This window comes from Rutidosis leptorrhynchoides, chromosome 4, assembly GCF_046630445.1.
Source record: "Rutidosis leptorrhynchoides isolate AG116_Rl617_1_P2 chromosome 4, CSIRO_AGI_Rlap_v1, whole genome shotgun sequence".
Lineage (NCBI taxonomy): Eukaryota > Viridiplantae > Streptophyta > Magnoliopsida > Asterales > Asteraceae > Rutidosis > Rutidosis leptorrhynchoides.
The window spans coordinates 444,182,320-444,197,411 of NC_092336.1; the positions used below are offsets into that span (position 1 = coordinate 444,182,320).

Consider the following 15,092-nt stretch of genomic DNA (forward strand, 5'->3'; position numbering starts at 1 on the left):
AACATTTTTCGCACTAAAGTAACGTCCAAAGGGAAACTTTATTACAATCTATCCTAATTATAAGGAAGTGATTTGGTCAACTATACAAATCAAATCTATGCTAAATATAACTAATGTATATGTGTGTACAGCTTTTATACATCTTTTATCTAATACAACCCCTCAGTTTGAGCGTTAGGAAGGACGAACGTTCAAACTGTCTCGAAAATCCTCAAAATGAACTCGTGGCAGCCCCTTCGTGAATATGTCAGCTAGTTGAAACCGTGTAGGAATGTGCAGAACGCGAACTTGTCCCCGAGCCACCTTCTCACGGACAAAGTGTATGTCCATTTCAATATGCTTTGTTCATTGATGTTGTACGGGATTTCCAGATAAGAAGCACTTATATTATCACAAAACACTATGGTTGCCTTTGAGAGAGGACAATATGTGAAATGTCCCGTTCTTATTGATTAAAAACGTTCCATATTAATTGATTTCGTTGCGAGGTTTTGACCTCTATATGAGACGTTTTTCAAAGACTGCATTCATTTTAAAACAAACCATAACCTTTATTTTATCAATAAAGGTTTAAAAAGCTTTACGTAGGTTATCAAATAATGATAATCTAAAATATCCTATTTACACACGACTATTACATAATGGTTTACAATACAAATATGTTACAACAAAATAAGTTTCTTGAATGCAGTTTTTACACAATATCATACAAGCATGGACTCCAAATCTCGTCCTTATTTAAGTATGCGACAGCGGAAGCTCTTAATAATTACCTGAGAATAAACATGCTTAAAACGTCAACAAAAATGTTGGTGAGTTATAGGTTTAACCTATATATATCAAATCATAATAATAGACCACAAGATTTCATATTTCAATACACATCCCATACATAGAGATAAAAATCATTCATATGGTGAACACCTGGTAACCGACATTAACAAGATGCATATATAAGAATATCCCCATCATTCCGGGACACCCTTCGGATATGATATAAATTTCGAAGTACTAAAGCATCCGGTACTTTAGATGGGGTTTGTTAGGCCCAATAGATCTATCTTTAGGATTCGCGTCAATTAGGGTGTCTGTTCCCTAATTCTTAGATTACCAGACTTAATAAAAAGGGGCATATTCAATTTTGATAATTCAACCATAGAATGTAGTTTCACGTACTTGTGTCTATTTTGTAAATCATTTATAAAACCTGCATGTATTCTCATCCCAAAAATATTAGATTTTAAAAGTGGGACTATAACTCACCTTCACAGATTTTTACTTCGTCGGGAAGTAAGACTTGGCTACTGGTTGATTCACGAACCTATAACAATATATACATATATATCAAAGTATGTTCAAAATATATTTACAAGACTTTTAATATATTTTGATGTTTTAAGTTTATTAAGTCAGCTGTCCTCGTTAGTAACCTACAACTAGTTGTCCACAGTTAGATGTACAGAAATAAATCGATAAATATTATCTTGAATCAATCCACGACCCAGTGTATACGTATCTCAGTATTGATCACAACTCAAACTATATCTATTTTGGAATCAACCTCAACCCTGTATAGCTAACTCCAACATTCACATATAGAGTGTCTATGGTTGTTCCGAAATATATATAGATGTGTCGACATGATAGGTCGAAACATTGTATACGTGTCTATGGTATCTCAAGATTACATAATATACAATACAAGTTGATTAAGTTATGGTTGGAATAGATTTGTTACCAATTTTCACGTAGCTAAAATGAGAAAAATTATCCAATCTTGTTTTACCCATAACTTCTTCATTTTAAATCCGTTTTGAGTGAATCAAATTGCTATGGTTTCATATTGAACTCTATTTTATGAATCTAAACAGAAAAAGTATAGGTTTATAGTCGGAAAAATGAGTTACAAGTCGTTTTTGTAAAGGTAGTCATTTCAGTCGAAAGAACGACGTCTAGATGACCATTTTAGAAAACATACTTCCACTTTGAGTTTAACCATAATTTTTGGATATAGTTTCATGTTCATAATAAAAATCATTTTCTCAGAATAACAACTTTTAAATCAAATTTTATCATAGTTTTTAATTAACTAACCCAAAACAGCCCGCGGTGTTACTACGACGGCGTAAATCCGGTTTTATGGTGTTTTTCGTGTTTCCAGGTTTTAAATCATTAAGTTAGCATATCATATAGATATAGAACATGTGTTTAGTTGATTTTAAAAGTCAAGTTAGAAGGATTAACTTTTGTTTGCGAACAAGTTTAGAATTAACTAAACTATGTTCTAGTGATTACAAGTTTAAACCTTCGAATAAGATAGCTTTATATGTATAAATCGAATGATGTTATGAACATCATTACTACCTTAAGTTCCTTGGATAAACCTACTGGAAAAGAAAAAAATGGATCTAGCTTCAACGGATCCTTGGATGGCTCGAAGTTCTTGAAGCAGAATCATGACACGAAAACAAGTTCAAGTAAGATCATCACTTGAAATAAGATTGTTATAGTTATAAAAATTGAACCAAAGTTTAAATATGATTATTACCTTGTATTAGAATGATAACCTACTGTAAGAAATAAAGATTTCTTGAGGTTGGATGATCACCTTACAAGATTGGAAGTGAGCTAGCAAACTTGAAAGTATTCTTGATTTTATGTAACTAGAACTTGTAGAATTTATGAAGAACACTTAGAACTTGAAGATAGAACTTGAGAGAGATCAATTAGATGAAGAAAATTGAAGAATGAAAGTGTTTGTAGGTGTTTTTGGTCGTTGGTGTATGGATTAGATATAAAGGATATGTAATTTTGTTTTCATGTAAATAAGTCATGAATGATTACTCATATTTTTGTAATTTTATGAGATATTTCATGCTAGTTGCCAAATGATGGTTCCCACATGTGTTAGGTGACTCACATGGGCTGCTAAGAGCTGATCATTGGAGTGTATATACCAATAGTACATACATCTAAAAGCTGTGTATTGTACGAGTACGAATACGGGTGCATACGAGTAGAATTGTTGATGAAACTGAACGAGGATGTAATTGTAAGCATTTTTGTTAAGTAGAAGTATTTTGATAAGTGTATTGAAGTCTTTCAAAAGTGTATAAATACATATTAAAACACTACATGTATATACATTTTAACTGAGTCGTTAAGTCATCGTTAGTCGTTACATGTAAGTGTTGTTTTGAAACCTTTAGGTTAACGATCTTGTTAAATGTTGTTAACCCAATGTTTATAATATAAAATGAGATTTTAAATTATTATATTATCATGATATTATCATGTATGAATATCTCTTAATATGATATATATACATTAAATGTCTTTACAACGATAATCGTTACATATATGTCTCGTTTAAAAATCATTAAGTTAGTAGTCTTGTTTTTACATATGTAGTTCATTGTTAATATACTTAATGATATGTTTACTTATCATAGTATCATGATAACTATATATATATCCATATATATGTCATCATATAGTTTTTACAAGTTTTAACGTTCGTTAATCACCGGTCAACTTGGGTGGTCAATTGTCTATATGAAACATATTTCAATTAATCAAGTCTTAACAAGTTTGATTGCTTAACATGTTGGAAACATTTAATCATGTAAATATCAATCTCAATTAATATATATAAACATGGAAAAGTTCGGGTCACTACAGTACCTACCCGTTAAATAAATTTCGTCCCGAAATTTTAAGATGTTGAAGGGTATTTCTTCTTCATCTGATCTTCACGCTCCCAGGTGAACTCGGGTCCTCTACGAGCATTCCATCAAACCTTAACAATTGGTATCTTGTTTTGCTTAAGTCTTTTAACCTCACGATCCATTATTTCGACAGGTTCTTCGATGAATTGGAGTTTTTCGTTGATTTGGATTTCATCTAACGGAATAGTGAGATCTTCTTTAGCAAAACATTTCTTCAAATTCGAGACGTGGAAAGTGTTATGTACAGCCGCGAGTTGTTTAGGTAACTCAAGTCGGTAAGCTACTGGTCCGACACGATCAATAATCTTGAATGGTCCAATATACCTTGGATTTAATTTCCCTCGTTTACCAAATCGAACAACGCCTTTCCAAGGTGCAACTTTAAGCATGACCATCTCTCCAATTTCAAATTCTATATCTTTTCTTTTAATGTCAGCATAGCTCTTTTGTCGACTTTGGGCGGTTTTCAACCGTTGTTGAATTTGGATGATCTTCTGGGTAGTTTCTTGTATAATCTCCGAACCCGTAATCTGTCTATCCCCCACTTCACTCCAACAAATTGGAGACCTGCACTTTCTACCATAAAGTGCTTCAAACGGCGCCATCTCAATGCTTGAATGGTAGCTGTTGTTGTAGGAAAATTCTGCTAACGGTAGATGTCGATCCCAACTGTTTCCGAAATCAATAACACATGCTCGTAGCATGTCTTCAAGCGTTTGTATTGTCCTTTCGCTCTGCATCAGTTTGTGGATGATAGGCAGTACTCATGTCTAGACGAGTTCCTAATGCTTGCTGTAATGTCTGCTAGAATCTTGAAATAAATCTGCCATTCCTATCAGAGATAATAGAGATTGGTATTCCATGTCTGGAGACGACTTCCTTCAAATACAGTCGTGCTAACTTCTCCATCTTGTCATCTTCTCTTATTGGCAGGAAGTGTGCTGATTTGGTGAGATGATCAACTATCACCCAAATAGTATCAAAACCACTTGCAGTCCTTGGCAATTTAGTGATGAAATCCATGGTAATGTTTTCCCATTTCCATTCTGGGATTTCGGGTTGTTGAAGTAGACCTGATGGTTTCTGATGCTCAGCTTTAACCTTAGAACACGTCAAACATTCTCCTATGTATTTAGCAACATCGGCTTTCATACCCGGCCACCAAAAATGTTTCTTGAGATCCTTGTACATCTTCCCCATTCCAGGATGTATTGAGTATCTGGTTTTATGAGCTTCTCTAAGTACCATTTCTCTCATATCTCAAAATTTTGGTACCCAAATCCTTTCAGCCCTATACCGGGTTCCGTCTTCCCGAATATTAAGATGCTTCTCCGATCCTTTGGGTATTTCATCCTTTAAATTTCCTTCTTTTAAAACTCCTTGTTGCGCCTCCTTTATTTGAGTAGTAAGGTTATTATGAATCATTATATTCATAGATTTTACTCGAATGGGTTCTCTGTCCTTCCTGCTCAAGGCATCGGCTACCTCATTTGCCTTCCCCGGGTGGTAACGAATCTCAAAGTCATAATCATTCAATAATTCAATCCACCTACGCTGCCTCATATTCAGTTGTTTCTGATTAAATATGTGTTGAAGACTTTTGTGGTCGGTATATATAATACTTTTGACCCCATATAAGTAGTGCCTCCAAGTCTTTAATGCAAAAACAACCGCGCCTAATTCCAAATCATGCGTCGTATAATTTTGTTCGTGAATCTTCAATTGTCTATACGCATAAGCAATCACCTTCGTTCGTTGCATTAATACACAACCGAGACCTTGCTTTGATGCGTCACAATAAATCACAAAATCATCATTCCCTTCAGGCAATGACAATATAGGTGTCGTAGTTAGCTTTTTCTTCAATAACTGAAACGCTTTCTCTTGTTCATCATTCCATTCAAATTTCTTCCCTTTATGCGTTAATGCAGTCAAGGGTTTTGCTATTCTGGAAAAGTCTTGGATGAACCTTCTGTAGTAACCAGCTAGTCCTAAAAACTGGCGTATGTGTTTCGGAGTTTTCTGGGTTTCCCACTTTTCAACAGTTTCTATCTTTGCCGGATCTACCTTAATACCTTCTTTGTTCACTATGTGACCGAGGAATTGAACTTCTTCCAACCAAAATGCACACTTTGAAAACTTAGCGTACAATTCTTCCTTCCTCAAAACTTCTAACACCTTTCTCAAATGTTCACCGTGTTCTTGGTCATTCTTTGAGTAAATAAGTATGTCATCAATGAAAACAATGACAAACTTGTCAAGGTATGGTCCACACACTCGGTTCATAAGGTCCATGAACACAGCTGGTGCATTAGTTAAACCAAACGGCATGACCATAAACTCGTAATGACCGTAACGTGTTCTGAAAGCAGTCTTTGGAATATCATCTTCTTTCACCCGCATTTGATGATACCCGGAACGTAAGTCAATCTTTGAATAAACAGACGAGCCTTGTAGTTGATCAAATAAGTCGTCGATTCTCGGTAGTGGGTAGCGGTTCTTGATGGTAAGTTTGTTCAACTCTCGGTAGTCAATACACAACCTGAATGTACCATCTTTCTTCTTGACAAACAAAATAGGAGCTCCCCACGGTGATGTGCTTGGTCGAATGAAACCACGCTCTAAAAGTTCTTGTAATTGGCTTTGCAGTTCTTTCATCTCGCTGGGTGCGAGTCTATAAGGAGCACGAGCTATTGGTGCAGCTCCTGGTACAAGATCTATTTGAAATTCAACGGATCGATGTGGGGGTAATCCCGGTAATTCTTTCGAAAATACATCGGGAAATTCTTTTGCGACGGGAACATCATTGATGCTCTTTTCTTCAGTTTGTACTTTCTCGACGTGTGCTAGAACAGCATAGCAACCTTTTCTTATTAGTTTTTGTGCCTTCAAATTACTAATAAGATGTAGCTTCGTGTTGCCCTTTTCTCCGTACACCATTAAGGGGTTTCCTTCTTCTCGTATAATGCGAATTGCATTTTTGTAACAAACGATCTCTGCTTTCACTTTTTTCAACCAGTCCATACCGATTATCACATCAAAACTCCCTAACTCTACTGGTATCAAGTCAATCTTAAATGTTTCGCTAACCAGTTTAATTTCTCGATTCCGACATATATTATCTGCTGAAATTAATTTACCATTTGCTAATTCGAGTAAAAATTTACTATCCAAAGGTGTCAATGGACAACTTAATTTAGCACAAAAATCTCTACTCATATAGCTTCTATCCGCACCCGAATCAAATAAAACGTAAGCAGATTTATTGTCAATAAGAAACGTACCCGTAACAAGCTCAGGGTCTTCCTGTGCCTCTGCCGCATTAATATTGAAAACTCTTCCACGGCCTTGTCCATTCGTGTTCTCCTGGTTCGGGCAATTTCTAATAATGTGGCCCGATTTTCCACATTTATAACAAACTACATTGGCATAACTTGCTCCGACACTACTTGCTCCGCCATTACTTGTTCTGACACCATTTGTTCCTTTCGTTCTATTATCCCCTGGTCCGTAGACCTCACACTTCGCCGCGCTATGACCATTTCTTTTACACTTGTTGCAAAATTTGGGGCAGAACCCCGAGTGATACTTTTCACACCTTGGGCATAGCTGCTTCTGATTGTTGTTGTTGTTGCGGTTATTATTGTTGTTGGGATGATTGTTGTAGTTGCTGTTGCTGTTGTTGTTGTTGTTGTTGTTGTTGTTGTTGTTGTTGTTGTTGTTGTTGGGCCGTTTGTTGTAGTTGCGATTGATGTTGCGATTGTTGGGATAATTGTTGCGATTATTGTTGTAATTGCTGTTGTTGTTGTATTGGTGATTCTTATCACCGTTTTCCTCCCACTTTCTTTTGACTTGCTTCACATTGGCCTCTTCAGCAGTCTGTTCTTTAATTCTTTCTTCAATCTGGTTCACTAGTTTGTGAGCCATTCTACATGCCTGTTGTATGGAGGCGGGCTCGTGTGAACTTATATCTTCTTGGATTCTTTCCGGTAATCCTTTCACAAACGCGTCGATCTTCTCTTCCTCATCTTCGAATGCTCCCGGACACAATAGGCACAATTTTGTGAATCGTCTTTCGTACGTGGTAATATCAAATCCTTGGGTTCGTAACCCTCTAAGTTCTGTCTTGAGCTTATTGACCTCGGTTCTGGGACGGTACTTCTTGTTCATCAAGTGCTTGAATGCTGACCACGGTAGTACGTACGCATCATCTTGTCCCACTTGCTCTAGATAGGTATTCCACCATGTTAATGCAGAACCTGTGAAGGTATGCGTAGCGTACTTCACTTTGTCCTCTTCAGTACACTTACTTATGGCAAACACCGATTCGACCTTCTCAGTCCACCGTTTCAATCCGATCGGTCCTTCGGTTCCATCAAATTCTAAAGGTTTGCAGGCAGTGAATTCTTTGTAGGTGCATCCTACACGATTTCCTGTACTGCTAGATCCAAGGTTATTGTTGGTATGTAGCGCAGCCTGTACTGCGGCTATGTTTGAAGCTAGAAAAGTACGGAATTCCTCTTCATTCATATTCACGGTGTGTCGAGTAGTCGGTGCCATTTCCTTCAAAATAGTTAAATGGAACAAGTTAATCATACAGAATATTAAGAGTAGTTAATAGTATTTCGTAGCATAATATGAACTCATTTATAAAAGCTTTTTCTTCATATTAGCGTTTTATAAGTTTAAATTCGGGTAGTACCTACCCGTTAAGTTCATACTTAGTAGCTAATATACAATTCAACTACTACAATTCTATATGAAAAACTGATTATAATAATATTTCGCGTTCAAACTTTTACACAATATTTTACAAACTTACAATACCGCTTATTTTACATATAGCATGAAATATAGCACACAATAAATTTGATACAAGATGGTTGTGAAGATAATTCTAGCTAGTACACAAGTCGTTCAGCAAAGGCAATAAAGACACGTAATTCATACGTCCAGAAACAAGTCATGCATTCTGGTTTTACTAGGATTACTTCCCATCCTTGGTCTTGTGGAACATAACTGTTATGGCCGTTGATAAGACAGCGTGTTGTAACGCCGTCAAAGGGACGAGGGTTACGTAATGTCCAACAGTCCCGTAACAATCTAAAAACCTCATTTCTTACCCCAATTACCGACTCCGTCACTTGTGGGAACGTTTTGTTTAATAGTTGTAGGCCGATGTTCTTGTTCTCACTTTGGTGAGAAGCGAACATTACTAATCCGTAAGCATAACATGCTTCTTTATGTTGCATGTTAGCCGCTTTTTCTAAATCACGAAGTCCAATATTCGAATATATTGAGTCAAAATAATTTCTTAACCCATTGCGTAAAATAGCATTTGGGTTCCCCGCAATATATACGTCAAAGTAAACACATCGTAACTTATGGATTTCCCAATGTGATATCCCCCATCTTTCGAACGAAAGCCTTTTATAAACCAAGGCATTCTTGGAACGTTCTTCGAATGTCTTACAAACTGATCTCGCCTTAAATAGTTGTGCCGAAGAATTCTGACCGACTCTAGACAAGATTTCATCAATCATGTCTCCGGGTAGGTCTCTTAAAATATTGGGTTGTCTATCCATTTTGTGTTTTTATACTGTAAAATAGACAAGTGTTAGATTCATAAAAAAAATACTTATTAATACAAGCAATTTTTACATATATCATAAAGCATAAACACACTATATTATATATATTACACCACACGAATACAACTATCTTATTCCGACTCGCTTGTTTCTTCTTCTTCGGTTTTGGTTCGTTTTGCCAAGTATCTAGGGATATATGATGTTCCCCTAATACGAGCCGTCGTTATCCACATTGGTTTAGAAAAACCTGGTGGTTTAGAGGTTCCCGGGTCATTGTTACAACTTAAGGACTTCGGGGGTTGACGATACATATAAAGTTCATCGGGGTTGGAATTAGATTTCTCTATTTTTATGCCCTTTCCCTTATTATTTTCTTTTGCCTTTTTAAATTCAGTTGGGGTAATTTCTATAACATCATCAGAATTCTCGTCGGAATCCGATTCATCGGAGAATTGGTAATCCTCCCAATATTTTGCTTCCTTGGCGGAAACACCATTGACCATAATTAACCTTGGTCGGTTGGTTGAGGATTTTCTTTTACTTAACCGTTTTATTATTTCCCCCACCGGTTCTATTTCTTCATCCGGTTCCGATTCTTCTTCCGGTTCCGATTCTTCTTCCGGTTCCTCTTCGGGAACTTGTGAATCAGTCCACGAATCATTCCAATTTACATTTGACTCTTCATTATTATTAGGTGAGTCAATGGGACTTGTTCTAGAGGTAGACATCTATCACATAATATCAAACGCGTTAAGAGATTAATATATCACATAATATTCACATGTTAAAAATATATAGTTTCCAACAAAATTTGTTAAGCAATCATTTTTCAAGTAAACACGGTCGAAGTCCAGACTCACTAATGCATCCTAACAAACTCGATAAGACACACTAATGCAAAATTCTGGTTCTCTAAGACCAATGCTCTGATACCAACTGAAATGTCCCGTTCTTATTGATTAAAAACGTTTCATATTAATTGATTTCGTTGCGAGGTTTTGACCTCTATATGAGACGTTTTTCAAAGACTGCATTCATTTTAAAACAAACCATAACCTTTATTTCATCAATAAAGATTTAAAAAGCTTTACGTAGATTATCAAATAATGATAATCTAAAATATCCTGTTTACACACGACTATTACATAATGGTTTACAATACAAATATGTTACAACAAAATAAGTTTCTTGAATGCAGTTTTTACACAATATCATACAAGCATGGACTCCAAATCTCGTCCTTATTTAAGTATGCGACAGCGGAAGCTCTTAATAATTACCTGAGAATAAACATGCTTAAAGCGTCAACAAAAATGTTGGTGAGTTATAGGTTTAACCTATATATATCAAATCATAATAATAGACCACAAGATTTCATATTTCAATACACATCCCATACATAGAGATAAAAATCATTCATATGGTGAACACCTGGTAACCGACATTAACAAGATGCATATATAAGAATATCCCCATCATTCCGGGACACCCTTCGGATATGATATAAATTTCGAAGTACTAAAGCATCCGGTACTTTGGATGGGGTTTGTTAGGCCCAATAGATCTATCTTTAGGATTCGCGTCAATTAGGGTGTCTGTTCCCTAATTCTTAGATTACCAGACTTAATAAAAAGGGGCATATTCGATTTCGATAATTCAACCATAGAATGTAGTTTCACGTACTTGTGTCTATTTTGTAAATCATTTATAAAACCTGCACGTATTCTCATCCCAAAAATATTAGATTTTAAAAGTGGGACTATAACTCACCTTCACAGATTTTTACTTCGTCGGGAAGTAAGACTTGGCCACTGTTTGATTCACGATCCTATAACAATATATACATATATATCAAAGTATGTTCAAAATATATTTACAACACTTTTAATATATTTTGATGTTTTAAGTTTATTAAGTCAGATGTCCTCGTTAGTAACCTACAACTAGTTGTCCACAGTTAGATGTACAGAAATAAATCGATAAATATTATCTTGAATCAATCCATGACCCAGTGTATACGTATCTCAGTATTGATCACAACTCAAACTATATATATTTTGGAATCAACCTCAACCCTGTATAGCTAACTCCAACATTCACATATAGAGTGTCTATGGTTGTTCCGAAATATATATAGATGTGTCGACATGATAGGTCGAAACATTATATACGTGTCTATGGTATCTCAAGATTACATAATATACAATACAAGTTGATTAAGTTATGGTTGGAATAGATTTGTTACCAATTTTCACGTAGCTAAAATGAAAAAAATTATCCAATCTTGTTTTACCCATAACTTCTTCATTTTAAATCCGTTTTGAGTGAATCAAATTGCTATGGTTTCATATTGAACTCTATTTTATGAATCTAAACAGAAAAAGTATAGGTTTATAGTCAGAAAAATGAGTTACAAGTCGTTTTCGTAAAGGTAGTCATTTCAGTCGAAAGAACGACGTCTAGATGACCATTTTAGAAAACATACTTCCACTTTGAGTTTAACCATAATTTTTGGATATAGTTTCATGTTCATAATAAAAATCATTTTCTCAGAATAACAACTTTTAAATCAAATTTTATCATAGTTTTTAATTAACTAACCCAAAACAGCCCGCGGTGTTACTACGACGGCGTAAATCCGGTTTTATGGTGTTTTTCGTGTTTCCAGGTATTAAATCATTAAGTTAGCATATCATATAGATATAGAACATGTGTTTAGTTGATTTTAAAAGTCAAGTTAGAAGGATTAACTTTTGTTTGCGAACAAGTTTAGAATTAACTAAACTACGTTCTAGTGATTACAAGTTTAAACCTTCGAATAAGATAGCTTTATATGTATGAATCGAATGATGTTATGAACATCATTACTACCTTAAGTTCCTTGGATAAACCTACTAGAAAAGAGAAAAATGGATCTAGCTTCAACGGATCCTTGGATGGCTCGAAGTTCTTGAAGCAGAATCATGACACGAAAACAAGTTCAAGTAAGATCATCACTTGAAATAAGATTGTTATAGTTATAGAAATTGAACCAAAGTTTGAATATGATTATTACCTTGTATTAGAATGATAACCTACTGTAAGAAATAAAGATTTCTTGAGGTTGGATGATCACCTTACAAGATTGGAAGTGAGCTAGCAAACTTGAAAGTATTCTTGATTTTATGTAACTAGAACTTGTAGAATTTATGAAGAACACTTAGAACTTGAAGATAGAACTTGAGAGAGATCAATTAGATGAAGAAAATTGAAGAATTAAAGTGTTTGTAGGTGTTTTTGGTCGTTGGTGTATGGATTAGATATAAAGGATATGTAATTTTGTTTTCATGTAAATAAGTCATGAATGATTACTCATATTTTTGTAATTTTATGAGATATTTCATGCTAGTTGCCAAATGATGGTTCCCACATGTGTTAGGTGACTCACATGGGCTGCTAAGAGCTGATCATTGGAGTGTATATACCAATAGTACATACATCTAAAAGCTGTGTATTGTACGAGTACGAATACGGGTGCATACGAGTAGAATTGTTGATGAAACTGAACGAGGATGTAATTATAAGCATTTTTGTTAAGTAGAAGTATTTTGATAAGTGTATTGAAGTCTTTCAAAAGTGTATAAATACATATTAAAACACTACATGTATATACATTTTAACTGAGTCGTTAAGTCATCGTTAGTCGTTACATGTAAGTGTTGTTTTGAAACCTTTAGGTTAACGATCTTGTTAAATGTTGTTAACCCAATGTTTATAATATCAAATGAGATTTTAAATTATTATATTATCTTGATATTATCATGTATGAATATCTCTTAATATGATATATATACATTAAATGTCTTTACAACGATAATCGTTACATATATGTCTCGTTTAAAAATCATTAAGTTAGTAGTCTTGTTTTTACATATGTAGTTCATTGTTAATATACTTAATGATATGTTTACTTATCATAGTATCATGATAACTATATATATATATATATATATATATATATATATATATATATATATATATATATATATATATATATATATATATATATATATATATATATATATATATATATATATATATATATATATATATATATATATATATATATATATATATATATATATATATATATATATATGTCATCATATAGTTTTTACAAGTTTTAACGTTCGTGAATCACCGGTCAACTTGGGTGGTCAATTGTCTATATGAAACATATTTCAATTAATCAAGTCTTAACAAGTTTGATTGCTTAACATGTTGGAAACATTTAATCATGTAAATATCAATCTCAATTAATATATATAAACATGGAAAAGTTCGGGTCACTACAATATGGTTCTAGCAAAAGATCATGAAGCCAACAAGACTCTAAAACAATCTTTGCTACACCGCGATATTCAGCTTCTGCACTTGACCGTGAAACAGTGGGTTGTCGTTTAGCGGACCATGATATTAAATTATTCTCAAGAAAAACACAATAACCAGAGGTGGATCGTCGTGTATCCGAACATCCACCCCAATCCACATTCGTGTAAGAGACGAGAGATGAGAGGGAGCCTTTTGTGATCTGTAAACCGAGAGTGAGAGTGCCGTGAATATATCGTAATATTCTGCGAAGTGCTTGCATGTGACAATATTTCGGATCGTGCATATGCAAACATACTTGTTGAACAGCATATGATATGTCGGGGCGAGTGAATGTCAAGTATTGTAAGGCTCCCGCGAGACTTCGGTATTTGGTTGGATTTGCATATGATGAACCTGCTGATGAGCTTAGTTTCTGATTAGTATCAACCGGAGTCTTGACCGTATTACAATCTTTCATACCTGCACGTGTCAAAATGTCTTGAGCATATGTTTGTTGACTCAAAAATAAGCCGTGTTCGTTTGCTGTAACAGATATCCCCAAGAAATAGCTTAGAGTACCAAGATCCTTCATTGCAAATTCACTTGAGAAAAGACTCATAAGACTATTGCGAAGTGATGTGGATGAGGTTACCAATATGATATCGTCTACCTAGAGTAACAAGTAAGCGGTTTGCTGGCCACTATGATACATAAAAAGCGAATTGTCTGAACGGCTATGTTGAAAACCAATGGTGGCCGCAAAAGATGCAAATCATTGGTACCATGCACGTGGTGCCTGTTTGAGCCCGTAAAGAGACTTTTTGAGTAAACAAACATGATCGGGTTTTGAAGGATCGCGAAAACCATATGGTTGATGCATATACACAGTTTCTTCTAAAGAGCCATGCAAAAAAGCATTTTTAACGTCAAGTTGATTGATATTCCATGATTTACTAATCGCAATAGAGAGAACAAGTCTAATAGTTGCAGGTTTCACCACGGGACTGAAGGATTCATTGCAATCAAAACCAATAGTTTGAGAACGACCATCACCTACAAGGCGTGCTTTATACCTTTCAAGAGTACCATCTGATTTTAATTTGTGTCTAAAAATCCACATACTTCAAATAACTTTCATCTTAGGTGACCGCAGGACAAGTACCTTAGTATTATTTTGCATTAAAGCCTTATATTCGTCGACCATGGCCATGTTCCAATAAGGGTCAGAAAGAGCATCTTTTGGTGTGTGAGGAATCGGAGAAAGAGAGGTGGTGGTCGAAAGATTAAATGAGATTTTAGGTTTATGAACCCCAGTCATGCTTCGTGTAATAATGGTTCGATTAGGTAGAGGAGGAGGGGTCGGAGAAGTAGATGAAGAAGGTGGCGAGCTACTAGTAGAATTTTCAGATTGGAGTGAGGAGGC

At 34.9% G+C, this 15,092-nt stretch overlaps 1 protein-coding gene across 1 annotated transcript; it reads right to left on the minus strand.

Annotated features, from left to right (window-relative positions):
* Window positions 1-247: 247 nt before the first annotated feature.
* Window positions 248-14,261, minus strand: LOC139842137 (uncharacterized mitochondrial protein AtMg00810-like). The gene is made up of 2 exons (XM_071832312.1): window positions 13,652-14,261; window positions 248-303 (listed from the first exon to the last, which is right to left on the minus strand). Exons 1-2 carry the CDS (start codon window positions 14,259-14,261, stop codon window positions 248-250), a joined length of 666 nt encoding a protein of 221 aa, XP_071688413.1.
* Between the last annotated feature and the right edge of the window lie 831 nt (window positions 14,262-15,092).